Here is a 23,326-nt window from a genome sequence, read left to right as displayed (position 1 = left end):
TTATGGTCGAATGATATTAAAAAGTACAGAGCTTCAACCAAATTTCAAGTTAATAATTTTCTAGCCCTTTTGGGGGGGGGGGCTGGCAAGCAGGCCGCCATCTCTAGTTTAAAACACGGTTTACTTCACTAGAGAAAAAAAGTAAAATATTAAAAGATGCATAATATATAGCAAGATTTGGTACATACCTTTTCGCCATCAAGCATAATACTAAGAAGGCCGATGCTGACCTGTAGCCACCGTTCAGATGGGTTAAGAATACTAAGGACTGTGTGTGATGTCAGCCCCACACAACAAGCATTAGGGAATGTTACTTCTTCTGGGACTTTTACACGTTCTAGGAAAGAGAAAACAACCAATAAATTGTTTCAACTGCAAAATTTGGACAACATAAAACAGGGCTAAAATGTATCCAACTGTTGGATAAAATGGATTTTATGCAACAGCCTGCAGGCAGAGTTCTGCTCATGCAACAGGATTTCTCCCTTCAAATCTGCTCTGGAGGGTTCATCAACCTCTTGGAGCAGACAAAGGGAGCAGGAGAAAAAATTGTTCACTGGCTGCTTTACATATAATGAACAAATAAAGATGGCAAATGATGCTCATTTAAAAATTAAATATATAAAAGAATGACCAAGAGTCCGAGTAAATGTCTTCCTGACCACAAAGGAATTAGATAAGGTTGCTGGAAGAGAAACAAATAACTTACCAAGTCCAAATGGCACAGATTCCTCCAGCTGTCTAGGTCCACCAGCATCAGCTACTTGTACTGTATGTGGAGTGTTACTAAAGACATTCTGGCTGGATATGAAGTTGCACTGTGGAGCTGCACCCAACATTCCAGATCCAACTTCTGAACCTGGTGTCATTCCAGCAGTGAGTGAGCTTGGAACATGACCCACGGGGATGGTAGAATAAATCAGTCCTGGTGGAACACCAAAAACTGGAGGACATCCAACTTGATACTGAGGCAGAGCCATATTTGTTTGAGATGGCAAGCTTCTCAGATATTGTTGGGCAAATGGTGTTGTTCTAAGGGAACATCCTGTTAGCAGTGTTGGAACTTGAGAAGATATGGCTGGAATTTCTGAAGCAGGAACATGTGATTTAAAGTTTACTCTATTTTGACTTAATGAAATACAGTCACCTAAACCATCATGAGCAGGCACATCTTTTTGAGAGTCTAAGCCTGGTCCATGTGCTGTGGTTGTATACCCATGCTCTGTTACCGGTACTTCAACATTTCCCAGTTCATTACTATTTGAACATTTCTGTGCAGACTGATCTTTGCTCTTTGATGGTTGCTCTCCAGTTGATTTCTGGTGCTCTGGTAGGCTGGAAGCATCTGCAGGTTTGTTTATTTCTCTCTTCTTATTATGGTTTCTCGCACTAGTGCTTGCACTGCTTAGTGATGGATGTTTGTTATTTTGCAAATCAATGTTTTTTTTAGTTTCTTCTTCCAATGCTGAAGTTGGGCTGGTCCAAACGATTGTTGTGCCCCAGCCACTAGCACGATTATTCTGAATAGAAGATATTAAAATTTTGATTAGCATTTAAAATTTGTAATAAGCTTATGATTAGTACATATTAAAAGCCTCTACACACAGAAAGTGAGCCTACTATACTTGCCTACCAAGTAGACAAAACACCACAATTAATTCACAAAATAAATTAATATTATAGCCTAAACTGATTATCCTCTTCAATGGAAAAAAACAAGGCTTTTAAATGCAGAAACAATACTTACTGGCCCTGTTCGCATGTTATACTAAACCACAGTTAGAAACAAACTATGGCTCACTGTGAATGAACAGCGTGCTCCTCAAATTGCACCTACTCTGCTCCTCCATTTCCTGAGCCAAAGGTAAAGCCACAGTGAAAGCTTAGCATGGTGTGCAAGGCTCAATGTGTGGTTTGTCTCCAGGCAGGTGCAGTTTGAGCAGCATTCATCAGCACACCACAGCATGGGCTTAACGTGATGTGTGAAACAGACGACTATGTTGAATAAATTCATCATAGCTAATTTTTAAAAGCCACACAACGCTGGTACAAGGTGAGTATTTACTGCAAGCTTTTCATATAAAGTCAGCAATCTCATGATGCTTCCAGGCGGCTGCTTCCCCAGGAATGAAGCAAAAAGTAATTCTTAAGAAGTATCAAGGTGTATTAAGTGAGCAAGTGTGTATGTGGAACTAAAGGTTAGGTGCAATATTTGCCGTGTCACCAGTACTAGCCCTGCTGGTACAGCATAGTAGTTGGCATGAGGCAAGGCAGGGATGGGAAACATTTTTGACCCAGCAGAGCAGATCTTTATCTTCTTCCACTCCCCACAGATCAACTTTGATAGGTGGGGCCACCTACCTGTCACTCACCTGATGTCATAATGATGTCAGGTGTCTGGCAGGTGGCTTGTCCCACCCACCTGCCAAATTGGTCCATGGACGTGGGAAATACAGCCCAAGCAGGACACAACTCCTTGTGTATCAGTGTTCAACCCTACTTTCTAGAGGTTTGGGATGTACTAGACAATTCCCTGTGGGAACTTGCTGGAATGCCTAAATTAGGATTAGAGCTAATGCGTGGAGGATTAATCCTGCTTCCTCCATGCTTGTCTACACCTGCCCCACACCTGACATCACAGACTATGCCAGTTATGGGGCAGGTGGGCATACCTTTGGGAAAAATATTCTGGCATGCCACATGGGGAGGCCTGGCAGGTCAAGTTTGGTCCACAGGCCAGAGGTTCTCCTCTCCTGTGGCACTGCACAAATGAGTTTTCATAGTCCACTGTGTTATTAATTCATGTTAGCTCGTGTTCGCAAGTGTCCTAAGAATATTTGCTATGATTTTGCCATTTTGTTTTTCATATCACTGATCTGAATTCCAGAGCAGCAGATTCATGAACATGGTTAAGTTTACAATGTGGCAGTGGAGGAGGTTAACTCTACCACTTACAGTGCATTTTGACCAGAACATTAAATTAGTTCTCCTTACTCATCCAATCCCTTGTATATATGTCCCACTGTACTTAAGGGGACAAGAAACATTAGCAAAAGAGAACCTCAGGGTAAGAGCGGTTTCAGCTTAAGAACGGACCTCCAGAACAAATTAAGTTCGTACAGAGTTGTACAGAGTAAGTCAGAGTCCTGGCTAAAGTGTAACAATTTCAGCTTGGGCAATACAAGTCAAAATCTAGTACACCGTCCACTGTACTACACTGATCCTTGACTAATATTTTATACTTCTGGGGAGATAGTTCTTCATAAATGTACCTAAGATCATACTACAACTTGAAACTTGGCATATAAAAATATTTTGCATCTAACAAGTTACTTACCTGACATCTCTCTGGACTAGATAGAGTTAGATTCTGAAGTGTTTTTTCAGTGGCAGAGACAAAGGTCAATCGTCCCAAGCTATGATCAGTATACAGCACCTGAGGTAAGCTATCATTACAAGATGATTCCTTAGAATTTGATGTTGTATCAGGACAGTCAGCATCAGCTCTAAAACACAAAGAATGCCTTTAAAAAATGTACCCACATACAAACTGCCTACATAACCATTTAATATCCGGCTTTTTACTCCATCAGTAATGTGATTTGCCCCTCATCTGTTTCCATGGTAAGAGTAGTGTTGCCACCAGACCAGCACTGTGTTTCCAATGTTCCACCTCCCACCTTCTGGTCTTAGTGTGACCTAGCAGACCCATGGCTGCTACCAGCTTAGTGCTACTAGCATTTAACAGAGGCCATATCTGAGCCAATACTTTAAAAAGTGTTTCTAGATCTCAGTTGCATGAAGCAAAATGACATAGTAACTGCTAAAACTACATGATCTAGTAAGAGGCTAGATGCAGCTTTTGAGTTTGCTTTTGCTCATTTCACTCCACAAGCCAGTAACAGACACAGTATAGACCCTGACACAGCCTTGACTTAATAATCAAGTGATTGAACACTCATGCTTTTTCACCTTTCTTTTATTATCCAATTGCTCTGCCTCCCCACTTTATCACCTTAGCTGTCCTTCAGTGTCATGTCTGACCATGCTAAATCTCAAAAAACATAGTTCGGGGGTAGCCTCGCCTCCTGATGCTGGTAAGACTAACATTCCCATCATCCATGACACTGTTCAGTGCTGGCTTAAGCTAATGGAAATGTAGTCTAAAAATATCTGGAGGGCACCATGTTGGCTACTTGTTCAACAGTCGGTGAACTTGGATTTAGGAGCACCGTGGTTAATTTGTTTGTGTAGCATCACATCTCCATGAGGCTTGCCTTTCGTTTTCCCTGTATCACCACAGTATTTCATAAACAAATATATACCGCTTAATAAAAATAAGCAGTTTACATAGATAATGGAATATTGAGAATAACATTTAACAAAATTCCTAAAAGTGAAGAGAAACAATAACACAAAGTGATGCACCACAGGTAACATTGAGCAGCGTACTAAACAGATAATTAAAAATTAAGACCCAGAGTCTAGGAAAGCTTGGGAAAAAGTATGTTTTAAGAGGCATTACCCAAGAGGATGGGTGACAATGCAGGAAGCAGGCCTTCTTGGTGATGTCACAAAGTGACAACTGTGTGGTTGTGGATCGGCCAGCAGTGTCTCTGTGGAAGATCTTAAAGATCAGTTTGGATCCTGGTGCCAGGTTCTGTAGGGTTTGAATTCCAGCAACGAAAGCCTGAATGTAGCTGAGTAGCTAACAGGAAGCTACATTAATTTCTGGTGTATCCTTACTACTTGAGCGAGTCACATAATTTATAAGAATAAATTAATGATGCTGGCTCTTTGATTTGACACTGAATACTGCAGTATTGTTCACTTGGCAAGAATGCTAAGCAGCAGCAGTATCCTCATTTCTAGTTCACATTTAATATGTAAAATTGACTGCCATTTTATATTATGACAATTGTCTTGAAAAGGTTTATATTGATTGAAGAGTGTTTAAAAATTAGGGCCTCGTGTACAGAGGTCAAAAGTAATATTTGCCAATGATTAGTTAATGTGTGTATTCAACTGAGAGATTATCTCTCAAAGACAGAGTGCATGCTTTGCACAAAGGAAATCCCAGGAATCTCATTTTAAAAAGGGCTGTCAGATGATGGGGAAGACCTGAGGGAGCTGTACCAATACAGTAGGCAATAATGGATTGTATGGCTCAGACCATGCAATCTACCCATCTAATCATATTCAACTACTAACTCCCACCCACATTTGGGTTTTTCATGTTCCCACAGAATAGTTACCCTAAAAGAGCAGTTCCAGAAGCTTCATTTGGAGATGAATGAGTAAGTGGAGACGTTGAAGGTCTGAAACTGTATTGTTCATCATCTGAAATCTGTATACAAGGCATAGGAGTTGTAGGTGTCTGTTCTGTTAATACAACAGCATTACCTGAATATTTTAAAAAAGAGATGTTGAAATTAATCCTCCTAGCCATGGAAAGAATGACTTCAGATTATCAGTGACTATCCACCTCAGGAGGCAATACTTCTCAACAGAAATTTGCAAGGCCTATGTTTAGGGATTTCGTATTTAGCTATGAAATACCTAGACATAAAAATGATAAAACAGTGAAGTATATGATAGAAGGATATCCTTGAGATGTAGCATTCTGACTGTGCACAGCCCCACCTTTTTACTATACATAAAATGCAGGTGTCAGCCCAGATGCCAACCTCTTAATGATCAGAAAGAAATATGGCAGTTTACGTCCCATGTTTGTCATGAGATGACATCCTATAAAGATATATTTAGCAGTTGTGCTCAAATTCTTCAGATGGGCATTTCTTCAACAGTGAAGCAGTTGCTGAAGCTTGCCTCCTTTCAAGTGCCAGTAGAAAGGGCAGAATGTATAATAAATAATAAATTATATAAATAATAAATTATTTATATAGAATAAATAAGAAATTATTATTATTAGCCCTGTTTAGGGAAGTTTTTAATATTCAATGCTGTATTGTTTTTAATACTTGATTGGCAGCCGCCCAGAGAGGCTGGGGAGACGCAGCCAGATGGGTGGGGTATAAATAATAAATTATTATTATTATATAAATTATAGAATGTGGCAACCAAAATCACTTGGATTCTTTCCAGGCATTGCTTTCAAAACAATGGCAAACGTGAGAAATACATAGAAGAGGTGTCTTGGCTACTAACAAACCAAGTTGTCGCCAGCTCAAAATCTGTCCCCCTTTGTCTGAAACAATCACTTCCTTATCCCAGGGGAAATTGGTAGAGTTTTCTGGCCATGCCCAAAATACCCTTACCAGATTCTGGACAACCCAATTCAATTAAATCTGCAGGAAATGAGAATGTTTATAAATGGAAGGTCTAGCCCTGAAGCTAGTCACGCTGATACCCTTCTGCTTAGACTTAGTTATCAAAAGAACACGTTTTTAACCACAATACTTAAGAAAGTCTTACTCAGAGGGACAAAATATTCTGTGTGAATCAATCTATGGCTGCTTGAAAACAGCTATGCACCAAAGGCTACCATGGCCACTTTACTGCATGACCACTATTAGATTGATGCTCCATGAGCCACAAGTTATGAGAACTAGGTGAAAAGAATAAAGTCACACAGAATACCCATGAGGCTAGTACTCCCACTTTCAGAGTGGCTGCAACTCCAGGTAATAAGGGCCAGTGAACATTTGGGTGAGATTTCTGCAGAGCTTGAACATGTTAGAGAGCGACTCAGTAAGATGCTTAAGACACCTGTATTTTGCCACATTTTAGTCCAGATTGAAATTGCTTCTGCTGAAAATCACATGCAAACACTACAATAAATTGGGGAAAAATTATGGTTTCAAATCTTGCTATCAAGCAATGTAAGAGCTGATGGAGAGAAGTGTGCTCCTTTTGTCCTTTACAATTACATTTAAATCCAGGGGGTATAGATCTTAACGAAATTTTGGGGCAAGCCAACATAATGTTGAACTAGGTCCTGGTCTGTTAGAGTAAGTGAGATCATTTCAGAAATCCAAATAATGCCAACTGGGTGCACTTAGTACCTGGTTTCAGGCCTAGAAAACGAACAAATGACCTAGATTCCTGCGAACAATTTGGAGACATACCTCTTCTTGCCTTGTTCTGAAGACTAGGGTTCTCTGCCCAGAAGCCCAAAACCAAGCCCACCTAACTAAACTAAAACTAAGGAAGAAATAATGTTCTGTAAAAGCAACCATGCCTCAGAGGAAAGCAGCTCTCTTCCAATGGAGGCCAAGAAACAGCCTCCAGAAGTAGATGAGAGCAGTTATCAAGCACAGGAATGAAGAATAAACTTTATAAACCTATAAATAACAAACTATTTCAGCTTACTTTCAAAGCAGGCTTCGGCAGAAATCAATATACCTATACTCTACTCACCAACATCTTTCTGGTTATCAGCAGCTATATTTTCAAAAGCTATACATTTTTCATTGTTGCAGGCAGCATTCTCTTCCATTATCTTCTCATCTTGTTTCTCTTGGTATTTAATATTGGATGTGGTTTTTTCCTTATTAGGGTGTACAGGAAGAGGGGAAAGCAATATTGGAACAGATTTTAAACTGAGGGGCAGAGTGTTCTTGCTGGCTCTTCCTTCTGATTCAGAGTAAGCTGGATAAAGAAAAAAGTGTTCACAATCCAATTATATATTTTTGACTTTACACCAGAGATGTAGGGTTTTCCACTCTTATAAATGCATTCCAAACTTCCTCCCACACAGACCAATGGAAATTACTTATGATCTTGGCAGACCACATAATTATTTTTCTGCCTATTGTAGCATTTACAACACACTGTGATAGAAGCTGTATGAATGTTAATTGTATTCTTATTGCATGTTTAATTGCTTATATTGAACTGTAGACCACCTGAATGCAGCTCACAGACCAGAATTTGGGAACCTTGTTGTATACAAAAGAAATAATTTAGATAAACATATATGGGCATCAAAAGCTGATATGTGAGCTTTCTGGCTGCACATGCAGTACCTTCATGCAAGCCAGCAAACCAACCAACCAACCAACCAACCAACCAACCACAAACTCTTCCATTAATTAGAGTTTGCATTTCATCTAAACTGGAAAATTATGGTTAGCAGCTTTCAAACACACCAGGGTATTATGGCATGGCTGGAAGTTGGATTTGTATCCTGATTTGTTCTGAAATTATTAAGCACAGCTGCCCAACGCAAACAAAAATAAGAAACCACAGTGCAGATTTCCTGGATTGTTTGCAGGCCCACGTGAAGAGCGGCGCAAAGGGTTATGTGTGTGGTCAAAAGATCTATTCCACTGCAAAAGAGCATTTCTCTCATTACAAGCCATACTGACCCAAAGTTTTCATTAAGCTGCATTGAAATAATTGCCATTTTGTGAATGTCAGTTGTAAATGTTCTTTTTAAAATTGCACAGCTACCAAACAGTTTAGAAGACATGTTAAAGACTTACTGGGAAGTGCTTTTCCACTATCATCCAAAGATATGGTAGTAGTTTCTGATGGTCTCTTTTCTGAATCTGGTACAGAAGTAGTCAGGTTTTTTGGAAGAAAGTCTTCACCTATGTTAGATGCTGCTTTTAAACATTCCATTTCCTGTTTCTCAAAACTTGTTTTACAAGATGAGTCTCTGTAACTGTTTTCCTCATGTATTATGCTTAGATTAAGCTTCTCTTCTCCATGCCTGATAGACAAATTACTTTTGGACAAGTCTCTTGGAGAAGGCATTTCAGATTCCTGTTTGTACAAAACTGTATGCAAGTCCCTGGCAGTTGCTACATCTTTAATTATGCTTTCGGGTTCACCGTCATTCTCAACTTCATCAGTTTTTCTGAGATATTTCTCTATGTCAAATGTGCTATTTTCTACATTGTTGACATATGACTGACTTGCGGCAGAAAAGTCTGTCGGTTTGACACCTCCAGGGAAGCTTGTTACTTCTCTATTTTTATTTGAGGCTTTCGTCATCAAAGCAGCAAGTTGTGCTGGATCAGTACTAACAGAAGCATTTGCAATAGCAGATGCAATTGTGCTTATACTTAATATAGATGGCTCATGCTGCTTACGTTCAACTTTTCTGTCTTCACATTTCTCCTAGAAGTTGGAAAAATGAAAAGTTGACATTTTTAACATCTTGTAGCAAAGCTGAACTTGTGTCATAATGGTTATATTGCCTCCAATATCAGAGGCAGTATAGTTCTGAATGCCAGTTATTGAGCATTTTAAACAGGAACTGGCTCATCGCGCTCATGTCCTGCTTGTGGCCTTCCCAATGTCATTTTGGCTGGCTACTGAGAATAGAATGTGGGACTAGACAGACCTTTGGTCTGATCCAGTAGTAGTTCTGCTACTCAGACAATTTATTCAGAAAAATCGACCAGGTTTTCCACTCGTGAGACAGTGTTTTAACTTCCAGCTTCAGGTTTAACTGTACCATATTTTTCCATGTATAAGACAATGCTTTTTGCTTAAAAAAAAAAAGGCAAAAATTGGGTGTCGTCTTATACACAGATAGTGAATGTAGAGGGGGGACATGTGATTAATGGCAGCAGCAAGCAGGAGATTGGCAGCAGCGATTGGGCGGGTGATTGGTGGCTGTGGCAAGGCCTGCTGGTGATTGGCGGCTGTGGCAAATAGGTGGGTGGGTGGGCTGTCGGTGGCAGCAAGCGGGCAGACAATTGGTGGCTGGGGCGTGGTGTGTAATTAGCAATGGCTGTGGCAAGCAATCGGCAGTGGCAGGCAGGCGAGTGAGCAATTGGTGGAAGTGACCTCCCCCACCCCCAAAAAAGCTAAACAACTTAATTTCTGGTTAAAAAAAATAGGGGTCGTCTTACACATGGGGGCATCTTATACATGGAAAAATACAGTATGTTAGACACACTGAAATATTTGTTTCAGAATTCTTATAAGAAATGAAATACTTTTTAACAGATAACTATTTTGCTTTTGATATCTAAATACTTACCCTTCCTCCCTCTCTGTCTTTTGCACTCACTTCACAAAGGGTAAATGTAGCAGATGCAAAGTGCGAGTCTTCCTTAATGCTTTCTTCTACATCCCCTAAGACAAGAAAAGTTAGCTTGTGTTCGCCAGAATACTGCTTACAATAAGCCAATAAAAGAAATGTATATTGCAAAGAACAAATTGCAAAGGTTAATGTTGCGCCTAGCCATATTCAGATCATTATCCATGTTTTCATGCTGCTGTTCCTCCTCTTTCTGTTGTATCCTTGCTTTGGCACAGATACTTCTATTAACCTGATTTGTTAACTCACATTAATGTAGAGTTCCCTGGCTTGGATGCAATGGGGAATTCTGGATTAATGCAAGGCAGGAGATCCAAGTCATTGGCCAATGTGAAAAGGGGAGAGAAATGTGTTTTACGACACTAGGAATGATTGTCTGAACATGGCCATTTTAAGTGTAAACACCACACAAATGTAATTAAGCACACATCTAAGATCTATTTGGAATAACGAAAATCCTATGTGAAAGCAATTTAATTCTATCTGGACTCTAACTGCTTATTTTCATACCAAGCACAGTGTGTGAGGATAATACTAAGCTGCATAAGGAAACATATGATTTCTAAGCCATCCTTCATGAAAAGATTCCAGGGTAATTTACATATCTGTACCATTAAATACCACACATAATAAAGCACTAAAACAAAAATTTTAAAATCTGTTAAAAAACTCTTGGCCTGCATATAGCCCCAACACGGTTTTTGACACACAGCCCAAAATGACTTTTAAAAGTTCCTATGCACCCCCAGTGTTACGATACGAAAAGCTTTTTGCAATACCTCTGTGTCTTCTTTTTTTTTAAAAAAAGAAATTTAAAATTAGCTATCCTCACTTTCAGACTTCAGCAATACTCACTTTGACATGTTGCCCCTGGAGGGGTTGGCCATGAGTCAATCCTGCCCTCTGCATGAAAAATATGAGCTGCTCCTTACATTAATATGAAACAGCATGAAACCCTGCAGCATAGTTGCCAGGGGGCAGAGCAGTCCTCTAATGCCATTCTGGAATATGCTCAATATAAAACACAGACCCCAATTTCTTGCCCTTACTTAAACTCTCTTGGCAGGCTAGCAGCATAGTCTGCAACTGTATGCTATATAGTGTTATCAGACTCGGCCCAATACATAAGCAGATTTTGGAAATGAAGTGAACAATTGGCTAACATCATGCATGGCCAGCGTGATGCCCTTCAGGTGTTGTGAACAGTCCATTAGCCATGCTGGTGGAAAGTATGAGAACTGTAGTTCACAATCTTTGGAGGCCACTAGGTTGGCTTCGCCTGATAAACAGCTACTTGCACAGAATTCTTAGGTTTACGAGAAATTATTAGGTTTACAAGAAATTACCTTGAAGAGTAGATGTCTTAGTATTCTGTTCATCAGAGTTTGTTCTAGATACATCAGATTGCCTCCACAAAGGAAGAGGTTGTCTCTTTTCCGGTGAAGTAATGTGATAACCAAAAGATGGCTGTAAGAGGAAATAACGTTCGTGATAAATGCTTTGAGAAACATGTAGTAATAGAAGCTGGCCAACACAGCGTCTAGATCTGGAAGATGTCAAACCTGCCTTCAAAAATTTGCTTCTCTGCCCTGTGTTTCACAGTCCATTGTAGAAAATAACTCAACAGGTGTTTACAGGCACATGAGACTACCTCATGGACAAGTCAGTAATGGGCTACATAAAATGCAGTAGTTCTCCGGGGTCTCAGGCATATATCTCTTTCAGTCCTTCTATCAGAGATATTTTAATGAATTTGGAAGGCACTAAACCTGCATTTTCTGTATGCAAAGCATATGCTCTATTACTCAGCTATGAGCCTGCTCATTTACTTATTTCTATTTTGTAGTCTGAGAGGAATCTTGTCAAAAACCAAGTATGTACATATAGTGGTAAAAGTATGTGGACAAGACAGCTACGTACCCGTTTCACATCACCTCCTCCTCCGAGACAACCAAGAGCCTCAGACCTCTGACCAAAGAACTCTCCTAGAGAGAGCCGTAGGAAACTAGCATCTTTGCTAAAGTCAGTTTGTGAACCTCTTAGTGGGTTGCCGTTATTAACACATTTCCATGAAGAGTCCTCTAATCCAGAGGTATTTTGCAGTTCCATTTTCTCTTCCTGAAAATGTAGCAAACAAAAACGTCAAGAATTATCATTACCTATAGACAAAAGGATCAGAATAGCCTCTTTACGATGTTTCCTACCTGAATAAATCTGTGTTCCCTTTCAAATTCTTCTTGATCTTGGTCAATCACAGCAATTGCTTCAGCTTTTCAAAGAGTAAGAGGAAGAAAGGGAAACGATTAACCTCTTAGCATATCCCACATTCCCTAGGCAGAATGGATGAATGAGTGAAAGGTAAAGTGATCGTGAAGTAAAAATTACATTAAAAATTAGGCATATTTTATGTACTGAGCTTAGTTTCCTGTAAGGTCATGTAATGTTAATATGCAATTTGTTTAGCTCCATCAGCTGAATGTTTTAAGTCGGCTAAAAGCATATCTGCTTACTCAGGCTTCTTGAGATGTTTAAGGTAGTTATTCTGTTCAGCTACTGGCTGTGATGTTTTTAATTGATGGATTTTTAAAAATGAATTAGTTATTATTTTCTGATTTCTATTTGTAATTTCATGATGCTTGTAGCTACTTAAAGAGATTTTTTCCTAAAAATGTCACCAGTATATAAATCCGAATAAATAAATAAATAAAATTTAAAAGTTTTGTGTGGTTTTTTGATACTATGGTAATACCAACTGTAAGAAAAGACAGATATTTACCATTCAAGGAGAACCACTTTGAATAAAAACAAGCTTTTGTATCATCTGAAGCCCTGGTATTCTGTACTGCTGTCTTTGTAAGGAGCAGAGCTATCAGCTAGGAAAGCCATGCCAGCCCTTTTCCTCTACCATTATTTAATTTCAGCAGTTTTGTAAGTAATACTACAATTGAAGTCTATCACAACTAATATCCTAAGTTTAAAGAAGTCAGGTTACTTATGCTATTCATTGTCAATTGCTTTAACACTGAAGTTTCAGTTACCCAAAGAAGTATTTTTGTTTCACTGTCATCCAATTGGCATCTGCATTACATTACCTACAAATATGTGGAGAATCTTGGTGACCCATATCCTAACATATAATTAATCTTGTGGTACAAACTTACTCAAGCCAGGTCAAAGGAAAGCTTTGCAAGGCCTACTTTTGTTTCCTACTTTTCTTTGTGGAAAGGGGTAATTTAAAACCGAAGTAAAAAAAATAATCTCGAGAAATCAAGAGAGCTCCGACAAAACTCCTTCTGATACTGACATATTTTGTAAATGTAGGTGTCTGTTCTTTTAAGATTAGGAAGTGAAATGCAACCAAGACATTTCCAAAGATTTAAAGGTACAGTAAGGCTTACATCCAGCTACGAAGTCTCCACTTAAGTTTGAGAAATTGGATACTTCTTCTTTATTAAATGACGTGTAGTAAGCAAGATCTGTCACCCATCTACCATCTTCATTTTGATACACAACATCATGTGGTGGGTCCTCTAAAAAAGGAATCACATATTGTCTTTAGCTTCCTCCACTTTCAGTCATGACACACATGTACATGAATGAGTACATTACAATATAGCACAAATAAGGTTCCTATCCAAAGGATGTTACTACCTAGACTTTGACAATTGGGGGAAGAAAAGGAAAGCTAACAATGAGTTGATTTAACAAAACAACAACAATAAGCAATACATGCATGCTTTAACTTAGTGGTTAAATCAAAACTGAACCGGGAGATTCAAAAGCTACTTTTGTTCCACTCTCATTTTTCAAGTAAGCTACAGTATTTCATCAGTATAAGGCCATGTGCTGTTTACATCAGGCATAACACAAAAGCATTCACAGCAGCCACCCACCAACTCAGCAACATCTCAAAATCAATCTAGAAGCTGAAAGCACACAGGAGCTAGCATTTAACTAACCTTCTGCTGTACATTCATATTGCTCTGAACCTTTGTAAGCACTTGGCGACAGGTATGCATCAGCCAGAGGAACATAATTTTCATTAGCAAGCTGCGACAGATCAGGAAATTGGGTTTGCTGTTCTGTGTGCCATATCTCAGAAGCAGCATTACTGTCAGCAATGCATTTAAAGTAGAGAGAATCTAGCTTTAATTCACAGTTGGTTACGTTTGTGGCATCCTTTTATAAAAAGCAAAAGGAAAGAGAGAGAGAGTTACTTTATTAACTGGACAAAAATGTTCATTTTCTTTTTAATGTCAATTAAGAGATACTTTCTCAGACCGATTTTAAATAACCTCATGTAGTAAGGTTTTCTATAATTGCTCAAGGACTTTCATTGAGTATGGTTTTAGCAAGCAATTTAAAGTGTTTATTGCGGTTAAGTAGTGTATGCCATTTGGGCAATTTTACCGGGAAAGCTCCCTCCAGCTTGCATATAGGATCATCAGCTAGGTACTGTTAACTATAGTGCTCATTGTGGTGATGGGGAGAGGAGGAAGGGACAAAAGGAACAAGTTAATGTTGCCTACTCAAGGTCTTGGCATGAGACAGATGACTACTGGTTGGAAAAAAATAATAGGGATTTGCATGTGTGATTGATTCATAAACTCTTGAGAAGCTTTGGAAATTCAGACTACTCAGAATGTTTTCCTTAAAAAACAGAAACAAAAAGTATCCCCAACACTTGCTCAAAAAGAAGTCTGATTTATTTAAAAAAGAGATGATCCCCTGTTAAAAGAAACTGGTGATATCCAACTCATACTCAGAGTAGACCCATGAACAAGTTACTTAAGATTATTTATTTCAATGGGTCTACTCTAGGAGATACCCAACATTAGGTCAAACTCAGTATCTTGAGCCAGAATACATGGATTCTGATTTTCAGTCCTCTACTTACATTTCTGCTGCTGCTGACTGTTTTCGTCTTTACAGATATTCCATCTTCCTCACTACAGTCATGACAACCTGCAGTGATACAGTTATTTAGCATTGATTTTAAAGGAAATGAAAGAAATGTTGTAATAGAAAAAACCATTTAATAGGTAACACATCTTGGCATCAACATGTTATTCCCACAGTACTTTGGGCTTCATTACTATACCGTATTTGCCTCATTATATTCATTTTTACTCAATATGCAGTTTTTAAAAGATGCTTAAAATTTGTCATGACAACATTGTGCCTTTTAAGGAGACACAGAATAAACTAAGCTGTACCAAACTGATATGCATATTCAGTACATTAAAATGTCACCATCAATAACAGAGCTGCTACCTAGGGCATCTGAAGAAGCGTGTTGATAATCTGTTGTTCTACTGCATACTTCAGATGTGTAAAATACCATTTCAGCAGGAAACTTTTCAGAACTATCACTGTGTCCGGAGTTTAGACTAGGTTTACTGCATTCTACCTGTTGCAAATAAAAAAGAAAAGATAAGCAAATGCATTGCAATTTAAAGGGGGGGAAATTCTTAAAATGTATTCGAGTATAAGCAACCCATGTTCAGCAACCCCCAAACTATATTGGTTAAAGGTTTGTGTCTTCTCTAGAAATTTAGCCAAGCTTAATTATGACGCACCTCTTGCCTTGCTGTCATGGGCAACATAAATTGCTCGTCTTTCTCATTCTGCCCAGCTTCCTTAAAATCATACAGTTCTTCGTCGCTTGCAACAGGAGAATCAGTTCTTGCTGCCTGGCAAACGTTAGGTATCTGGAACTTTTCCTGAAGAATTTTAAGTGTTAGTTTTCAGCCAAAATGCCTTCAATGTGCTCTAGAGTTGGGAAGGCCTGTGGCTTTGCAAGGAACATCATACAATGTGTCAGGATAGGCCTGCTCACCGCTACAGCTTCAAAATTGGGAGGTTGGCTAGCTACTCATCACGCTCAGAGCAGGTGAAGCTCAAGTACCCAAGAACTCCTGAGCAATGGCAGAAGATTATTTATGTATTTTGTTAGAGCATGATCCACTTGCACCGCAAGTGTAGTGCTTATGAAGGATCCCAGAAAATCTGAACAGAACCATTTCTTTTCACCAACCAACAAGGGCGTACGAGCACAAGTACACAACATTAGGGAGAATGTCTAGTCTCTGTGTGCTGCCTTATCTCCATCTATTGCTCATTCTGTATTCTTTTGTAGCTCTTGCTTAGAAGGTGAGGAAAGAAAAGGGAAATGGGCCATTATTGCTATTAGGATCCTCTGCAGGAGATGCAGCTTTGGGGCAAGTGAACTGTGCCTCATTTTAGCTCCCTTAAGTTACCAACATTATCTACCCCCCAACCACCTTTTACAAAATTGTTCATGCAGACTGAACAATGTCATAGTGTGCCTACAAACCCCCAATACTAGAATAACTGAATTTTCACTTACAGTTTTCCTATTTGAAGGCAGTTCCATGGCTTTAACATGTTCTCCAAATTCATGTTCTTCAACATCTTCCATCTGCATTTCTGGTAGTACCAGCTGCTCAAAATAGGTCTCCAGTTGGCCATCACAGAACTCTTCATCTCCAATTTCATATTCTAATTCAGCAAAAAGCGGCTTGCCATTAGTTCAGATATTAAGTATGAACCACGTGCATTCTTCCACAGTTCCCCAGATATATGCACACAGGTGTTTTAAGGACATTTGTATATCATCTGCACTTCACATGTTCACTGCAGGAAGCATATGCATCGCATGAAACACCAGTGCACAAATAATCTGGCTTGCTGTTGGCAGTGTGGAGCCATCCTTAGCAAAAATAAACTGGAAGTATACCAAACAATTCAAATTTTAAAGCAATACCTGTAGAATGTCCTTCTAAGCTTGCAAAGCTCAGTGGTTGTTCATTTTCTATAAATCTGGAAAAGTCGATCCTAGCCTTGTTGTCTATTTCATTTGTTATCCTCTTCTGACCATGTTCTAATGAAACAGCCTACAAACCAAAGTTAATACAGGAATTTGAAGTACTTATTGTTGAGTCTCCTCCATAACTTCACTTTTTACTGGTTGGATCAATCAAAGTCTCTAGTGTTCATCAAATGCCCCCAAGGAAAGCAGAACATGATGTTATATTATCCCACGTTTAAGTCGCATAGGTTTAAAAAAATAGAAGGGATTCAAGAAATTACAAACAAGTTAACTTAATGTTTGTTCCAGTTAAATTGGTGGAAAGCTTTAAAGATAAAATGTTAAAATATAAAAGAGAAGAAGTCTTGCTGATGAAAGAATAGCATGGCTTCTGCAAAGATAAAGCCTGCCTCGGTACCGCTTTGGATTCTTTGAGAGTGTGGCCAAGCATGTGGAGAGTGATGCTTCAGAAGACATTATCTACTTAAGACTTTTTGCTAGAAAAAAGTACATTAGTTCTTTGTAAAGTCTACATTGATCATACTGCAGAAAAGTTACCTTGTAGTCTTCATTGTCTTTTTCAAATGAAGCAAATATTCTAGCTGTCAAATCTGAAAGTAAAAAAAAAAAGTTTTTTTCGACTGCATTAGCAGTCCTCTTTACAAAGGCAGAGCAAAGAATTTGCCAGGAATTTCTTAACCACAGTGGTACATGGATTATATTGCTTGCAAATTTTATGCAAATGCTCTTGCTCTGCAAATATCACAAGTTTATTTTTTTTGGGGGGGTCACTGTCTCCCACTTAGCACTGTGCATAAAAATTGGATACTATCAAGAACCTTTAGCAAATGTAAACTAATTAAGTATGGAATCATTCAAGAATATTATTTTTTAATTAAATGCACCCTTCAAGTACATTCACATATGAGCTCAGGTGCAGAGAAATGTGGGTTTGGTTTGCCCAAAATTACTTTAAACCATTTTGAGGTTTTTTACAATCAAGTGGTGTATAAATTTTATGAAATAAAAGTAAAGAAATAAAATTGTCTGGCAGGCCTAATTAGGTCTGTAGATCAACAGTTCCCCACTCCTGCTCTACTCCATTCTCCCCCATCATCCAAGTCTATTCCCACCAAGTCAGCCAGCCAAATTATGTAGATGCCAGCTACTACCTTATTTTTGGTACCTCCAGTTCATTTCCAAACTGATAAACTCAGGTGACTATTAGAGGGAAAGCTATATTACACTTGAGGTATCACAAATGAGGATACCACACTTAGCAGAACTTCAGAATACATTGTAGAATGCTTAATTGTAGAATACAGTGTCTGTAGTGCCTACCTTCCAAGTGTTGAAGTGAAAGCCTCTCATGCAACGAATGCCACTGGTTCCCAGAGCTTTCATTAGAAAAATGCTGATGTTTTTGCTGCAAAACATTAGATTCTTGCTGGCTTGACTCCAACTGATTGTCTGCAGCTTTATTACAGCATTCCCTGAGAAAGTTAAAATGAAGGTTTTAATCTTAATTTTGCAACTGCTTAGTAGTAGTTTTATATACTTAATGTCAGACAGCTCCACCTGCATTGTTTAGCTGAACCGCACTAAGCTATATATTCCAGAATAATTTCCCTAGTGGTAGCTTGTACATTGGATCACAGCCTGGATATTGTAGGCAGGAAGCTGCAACCTGCTGCATTTTATTTAATAATATAATATAATAAAAGGCATGTTTATAAAACATATACAGTCACTGTCAATTCTTTATAAGAAGTTTCCAACTCAAATTTAATTTGTGTTTAACACCTATAAATATTTTTATAGTTAAGTTTGCATATTAGCCTATAGCTTGTTGTTCCAAAATTTTACAAATGAAGTACATCTTTCCATAAACCTATTCTCATGTGTTTTCCTTCTAGCTCCAACGTAGTAGGTATGTTTGAATAAAGTTTTATTTCCCAGGATCATTCTGAGGTGGGAGGCGAGTTTAGCTTTCCAGCAACATATAAAGATTTTCTAGTGCTTCTCAACTGGTAATATCAATATTAGACTAACTTAAATGAAAAAGTTAACTAAGCCTAAAATCTGAAAAATGTATTAGGATCTTACAGGTACTTTTTAACAAGCTAAGCCAGGAAGTAGTTACCTACTTCAAGACTTAAAAAAAAACAACCACACCCAGGCTAGGTTTATTAGCAGCATCTACCTAAACATTTTTAACAAGAAACTTATGTTCCCTGAACAGGTCATTATTTTGGAAAAAATGATATACACCATGCAAGCAAAAGATAGAACTTAATAGGGAGTACATAAGATTTGCTTCTAGAGTCATAAGTGGCCGAGTTTGCTAGATACAATCTGACCACAGGTTCTCTTGTGAGACAACTCCACATGCCACAGAAATTAGTCTAAGGAACAACCGAGTTGGGCTTTCATTACTATCCGTAGGTTAATCTTAACATACATTTTAGGATTTAAAACATAAGGAGTATATTTCATGGTCTTAGCAGCCTAGAACAGGAATGAACCTCTGGACCTTCAGACGTTGGACTGCAACTCTCATCAGCATGACCAACAGTCAGGAATCTTAAGCTTAAGTCCAACATTCAGGGGACTATACTATTTTTATTATTATTATTAAATTTATATACTGCTTTTCATCTGAGGATCACAGGGCAGCTTACAGTATAAAAACACAAAAATACATAACAAATAACAAACAAAACAATGAAAAACAGAGTTTAAAAGACTACAGGTTCTTTAATTAGCTGAAGGCTGGAAGAAGAGGAACTTGGAAACAGAAAAGTTTCCAAAAGATATAAAATGAAATTACACCCCCATATCTGCTCTTAATAGTGTTAAGACATGCAGCAACATTTAAATCAGGCATTCATGAAGCCTATTTGTCAGAGAATATCTCTTGAAAGTTATTTTTAAGTTGAATCAAAAAGTTCTAATCTATAAGCAGGAGGGAGTCTTCTGTGAACAGAAATGTATCTTTGGATCCAACACAAGATATAACATTAAATTATGTAATCTACTTCTTACACAGTATCCTGAAAGTTAAGATTCTTTCTTGGATCAGAATCAGATTCACCACTATAGGAAGATGCTAATGGAGCAGGGAATCTATTGTCCATGTAAGATACTTCATCATATTGTCTGCAATACAGAGAAAACAAAACCATTATTTTGCAAGTTCTCAGCTCTGTTGTTTAGAAGACCATTTCAGTGATCAGGAATGTCTTATGAAGTGGCACTACCTCCTCACATTAGCCACATGATAAATTTGTCTCCTGTAGCAATCCAAGGTAAAATCAAATGAGGAAGGTACTCCAATCCTTAGTGTCTCATAGTCAGAGCACTCTTCTTCTTCTTCTTTTGAAAAAGGAACATATTTGCTTCCCCTCCCCCCCCACCATGGTCTTCAGCTTTCAGCATCTTGCCTAATAATAGCAGCTTATGAGGTGGCTCACTAAATGATACTGCTGATGTCAATGGCCATTGCTAGGATCTACTACAAGTCTTCATAGTGCTAAGCCAGCAGCCCCCAAGCTGCTTCACAACTCCACCTGGAAAAGGGTACTGGAGTCTTCTTCCCCATAAAGCAGTGGTCAGCAGCAGTTACTAGTAGCCTCCAGCTAACTGCCTCAAGAGCAGCTACTGTTACTCAACCCTGTATATTACAGTTACTAGCAAAAATGGCTTTAATATCTAGGGATTCAGGTATTCACCTCTACACACAAGAGGGTGACCGAGATAATATGTTATTATGTCTGGGACCTGCTCCAGATCTCACCACTTGGGAGGAGAGGTAGTCTTCAAACAGCCCCTTGCCGGTACCTGCTTTACTTGCCTCCAAGTTACTACACAATGTCTGACAGTTCAGCACATAATCATGAGCTTGCTGAATTCCGTTTCAACAAATTTTATGTAAGATTTCCAATTATCTAGATTCTATTTTTATCATGAATCATACACTGATGGAAGTAGAAAGCCATGCCTGGAAACAGTTTCAGATTTAGAAATTACCTACCAGGAGCAATCCTTCAGTCAATTCATTCTTCCCTACACTCACCTACGAATTTCTAGTCATGAACTAACAAATGTCTTACCCATCATGAGAGCCAGTTTTCCGTCTGGCTTCAGTTGAAGCAGCAACTGGTATACCAAGAGTTGATGAAATTGTGATATTGTCAAAAATGTCACTGGTGCAGCCTGTTACAGAGTTGAGCAAAACACTTGGAAACGTCTCATCTGCAATACATTTGAAGTCTTCCATTATACTGTCTTCTCATAGCTGCCCTAAGGGTAAGAGAGAGAGGTGACACATAAGCAGCAAGATAATATTCAAGAAATGTTCTATTTTATCAGTACTTTTAAATCACATTGTCTAGTCTTTGTTTCCTAGATGGCAAGTGTACAGTCAGAGACTGTTTGACCTGTCATCAAGCTCCTAAATTGCTACAGGAGCTCAATAACTGAGAAACAAAACTGAAAAGCTGTGCAGTTGTTTGACTTTGCTATGACTGCCAACACAAGCGTAGCACAGAATCCCTAGATCTTCCACAAAGACAGACACTGAGTAAATTCTTTCACAATACGCTCAAGAAATTCCAAACGTAAAAGGAACACACATTTGAAGGACTGGAACAGGTACAAGCTCTTTGAAAGCAAAATGCCAGAGCAGTCCAAGATTAGAGTTACATCAATCACAATTGCAAAACGCAACTTTTACTGTATTTTTATTTTCAAAATCAAGTTATACAAAGCACCAAAACACACATGCAGGTTGTCAATCATTTAACAAAATAAATTCTTTTCAGGAACACAGATCATTAGATTGCTGACTACACACAGTGCAGGTGCTATATTTAGCTGTTTAAGCCGATTGGCATGAGTTTATTGCTGTTTCTAGAGGCTGCCAGCACCTGAAGTGGGGTACAGCAGAGAGAACGGTGTACATACTCAATTTTTCATTAATGCTCTTTCAACCAAAACCTTTACTATGGGAGTGGGGGAATGTGAGAAGCACCATCAACTCTCTTGCGTACGAAATAATTCTGAATCACAACTAAGTTTTGGTCAGCTCCAAATATATTTTTTCACACCAAGGCATGTACTTCACAAATCTGCAAGATAAATTAAGACTATTTCTTTTGCGACAAAAGTAGCAATTAACTGCCTTGTTGAATTTACAGGAATTACTTTTTAAAAGAAAAGGGCTTTTTTTCTGCAACTGTTCCGGAGCCATATGGGTCAGGGTTGCTAGCTTCAAAGTAGTCTTCCATAGCACATTATTAGCTCAGAAGGACCAGCAGGGGCGCGGTGCCGGAGCAGCCCTCTACACATGCTCAGAAACACTCCCTGACACCACCACCGTCCAAGAAAGCATTCATTCACAGTTTGCTGAGGAGCCGAGATGTGGCTCAGCTTTGTCCCGGTTATCTACCTTCTCATGGGCAACTTATGGGAAAGGAGTGTGGACCCTTCCAAGGCACACAGAGCAGGAGGAGGAAAGGAAGAGGAATATAAATAACTGCGCCAGGCACACGTGGAGGGCGCCGATTTTTAGCGTTTTTCCTGCTAAGGACGGCGCTGGGCTGAAGCGAAGCGCCGCGAGGGAAGCAAAGGGGCGCGCCTTTTTTCCGGTTCCACCTGAAATGGGCTCCCGCCCCTCCGTCCTCTGTTCTCGGGACACCCGCCAAAAAAAGCTTCCCCGACACTCGCTTTAGGCGCCGACACAGGAGGGAGGGGACGCGGGAAGCAAGAGAGAATGGAAACCGCCTCTAAAACGACCTAAAACGGCCGCTTCCGATTGAGAAAAACATGCCCCCCCGCAAAAAAACACACCACCCAACTCCCCCCCCCCCCAAACCGCTCACCCAAAGCAAAAGCGAGCGCTGGAACGGCAGCTCTCGGGCGCCTCCGGGCACGCGCATTGATGCGGGAGGACACCGTTCGGAAACGTCACGGCAACCCCAACAAGCGTCGAACACTGGAAGAGGGGGGGAAAGAGAGAAACGCCCCCTCCTCTATTTTCTTGTAAGTGCGCACGCGCACGCCCCTTACCTGGCGCCTAGGAAACTCGCTTTTGGATTTCGGCGGGCGGGGTGCGGGGGAGGGGGCAGGCGGAGGGCGGGATCGGGGAGGAAACACATGCGGATTCTATTGGTTTACGAGAACGGAACGAAGGGAATGCGCAGCGCTTCTCGGATTGGACGAAAGGGCGGTGACACGCTACTTTCAAACAGTCCGGGAAAGAGAACTGGCGGGGTTTGCGGAGGTGACCGATAACGATCTCGCTGCGAGTCTGCTTACTTGTTAATTTCTTTACAAAAACACCCAGGTTTCCCGGTCCTGTAGTTATTGTTTTTTTAATACACTATATCATATACATAAGGTCACAAAGCGTAAAATCAAAGGCGACAGACTTACTCTCAATTTATCCTGCCAATAGGAAGGGAGGTATTGATTTG

The 23,326-nt window shown here is 39.4% G+C and overlaps 1 protein-coding gene across 7 annotated transcripts in view; it reads right to left on the bottom strand.

The window, feature by feature from the left end:
- The window catches only part of CEP192 (centrosomal protein 192), a 47,463-nt gene extending 24,504 nt beyond the window's left edge, over positions 1-22,959 (bottom strand). The window contains exons 1-22 of one of the 7 annotated variants that reach the window (XM_083746826.1): positions 22,920-22,959; positions 20,963-21,152; positions 19,896-20,009; positions 18,192-18,343; positions 17,409-17,461; positions 16,806-16,935; positions 16,389-16,540; positions 15,598-15,741; positions 15,293-15,428; positions 14,916-14,983; positions 13,978-14,197; positions 13,417-13,548; positions 12,223-12,287; positions 11,939-12,136; positions 11,365-11,485; positions 9,959-10,053; positions 8,448-9,087; positions 7,381-7,611; positions 5,256-5,403; positions 3,338-3,506; positions 710-1,520; positions 189-337 (exon numbers count right to left, since the gene is read on the bottom strand). In XM_083746826.1, coding sequence (XP_083602952.1) covers positions 189-337; positions 710-1,520; positions 3,338-3,506; positions 5,256-5,403; positions 7,381-7,611; positions 8,448-9,087; positions 9,959-10,053; positions 11,365-11,485; positions 11,939-12,136; positions 12,223-12,287; positions 13,417-13,548; positions 13,978-14,197; positions 14,916-14,983; positions 15,293-15,428; positions 15,598-15,741; positions 16,389-16,540; positions 16,806-16,935; positions 17,409-17,461; positions 18,192-18,343; positions 19,896-20,009; positions 20,963-21,129 — 4,095 coding nt within the window. In that variant the 5' untranslated portion in view covers positions 21,130-21,152; positions 22,920-22,959. Of the gene's footprint in view, positions 1-188; positions 338-709; positions 1,521-3,337; positions 3,507-5,255; positions 5,404-7,380; positions 7,612-8,447; positions 9,088-9,958; positions 10,054-11,364; positions 11,486-11,938; positions 12,137-12,222; positions 12,288-13,416; positions 13,549-13,977; positions 14,198-14,915; positions 14,984-15,292; positions 15,429-15,597; positions 15,742-16,388; positions 16,541-16,805; positions 16,936-17,408; positions 17,462-18,191; positions 18,344-19,895; positions 20,010-20,962; positions 21,153-22,055 lie in introns of all 7 variants that reach the window. The other 6 variants (XM_083746825.1, XM_083746829.1, XM_083746830.1 and 3 more) reach the window with 6 other exon arrangements.
- Positions 22,960-23,326: the final 367 nt, after the last annotated feature.

This window comes from Podarcis gaigeae (genome assembly GCF_964106915.1).
Source record: "Podarcis gaigeae genome assembly, chromosome: 7".
NCBI classification, from domain to species: domain Eukaryota; kingdom Metazoa; phylum Chordata; class Lepidosauria; order Squamata; family Lacertidae; genus Podarcis; species Podarcis gaigeae.
This window is presented reverse-complemented; position numbering and strand designations above follow the sequence as displayed.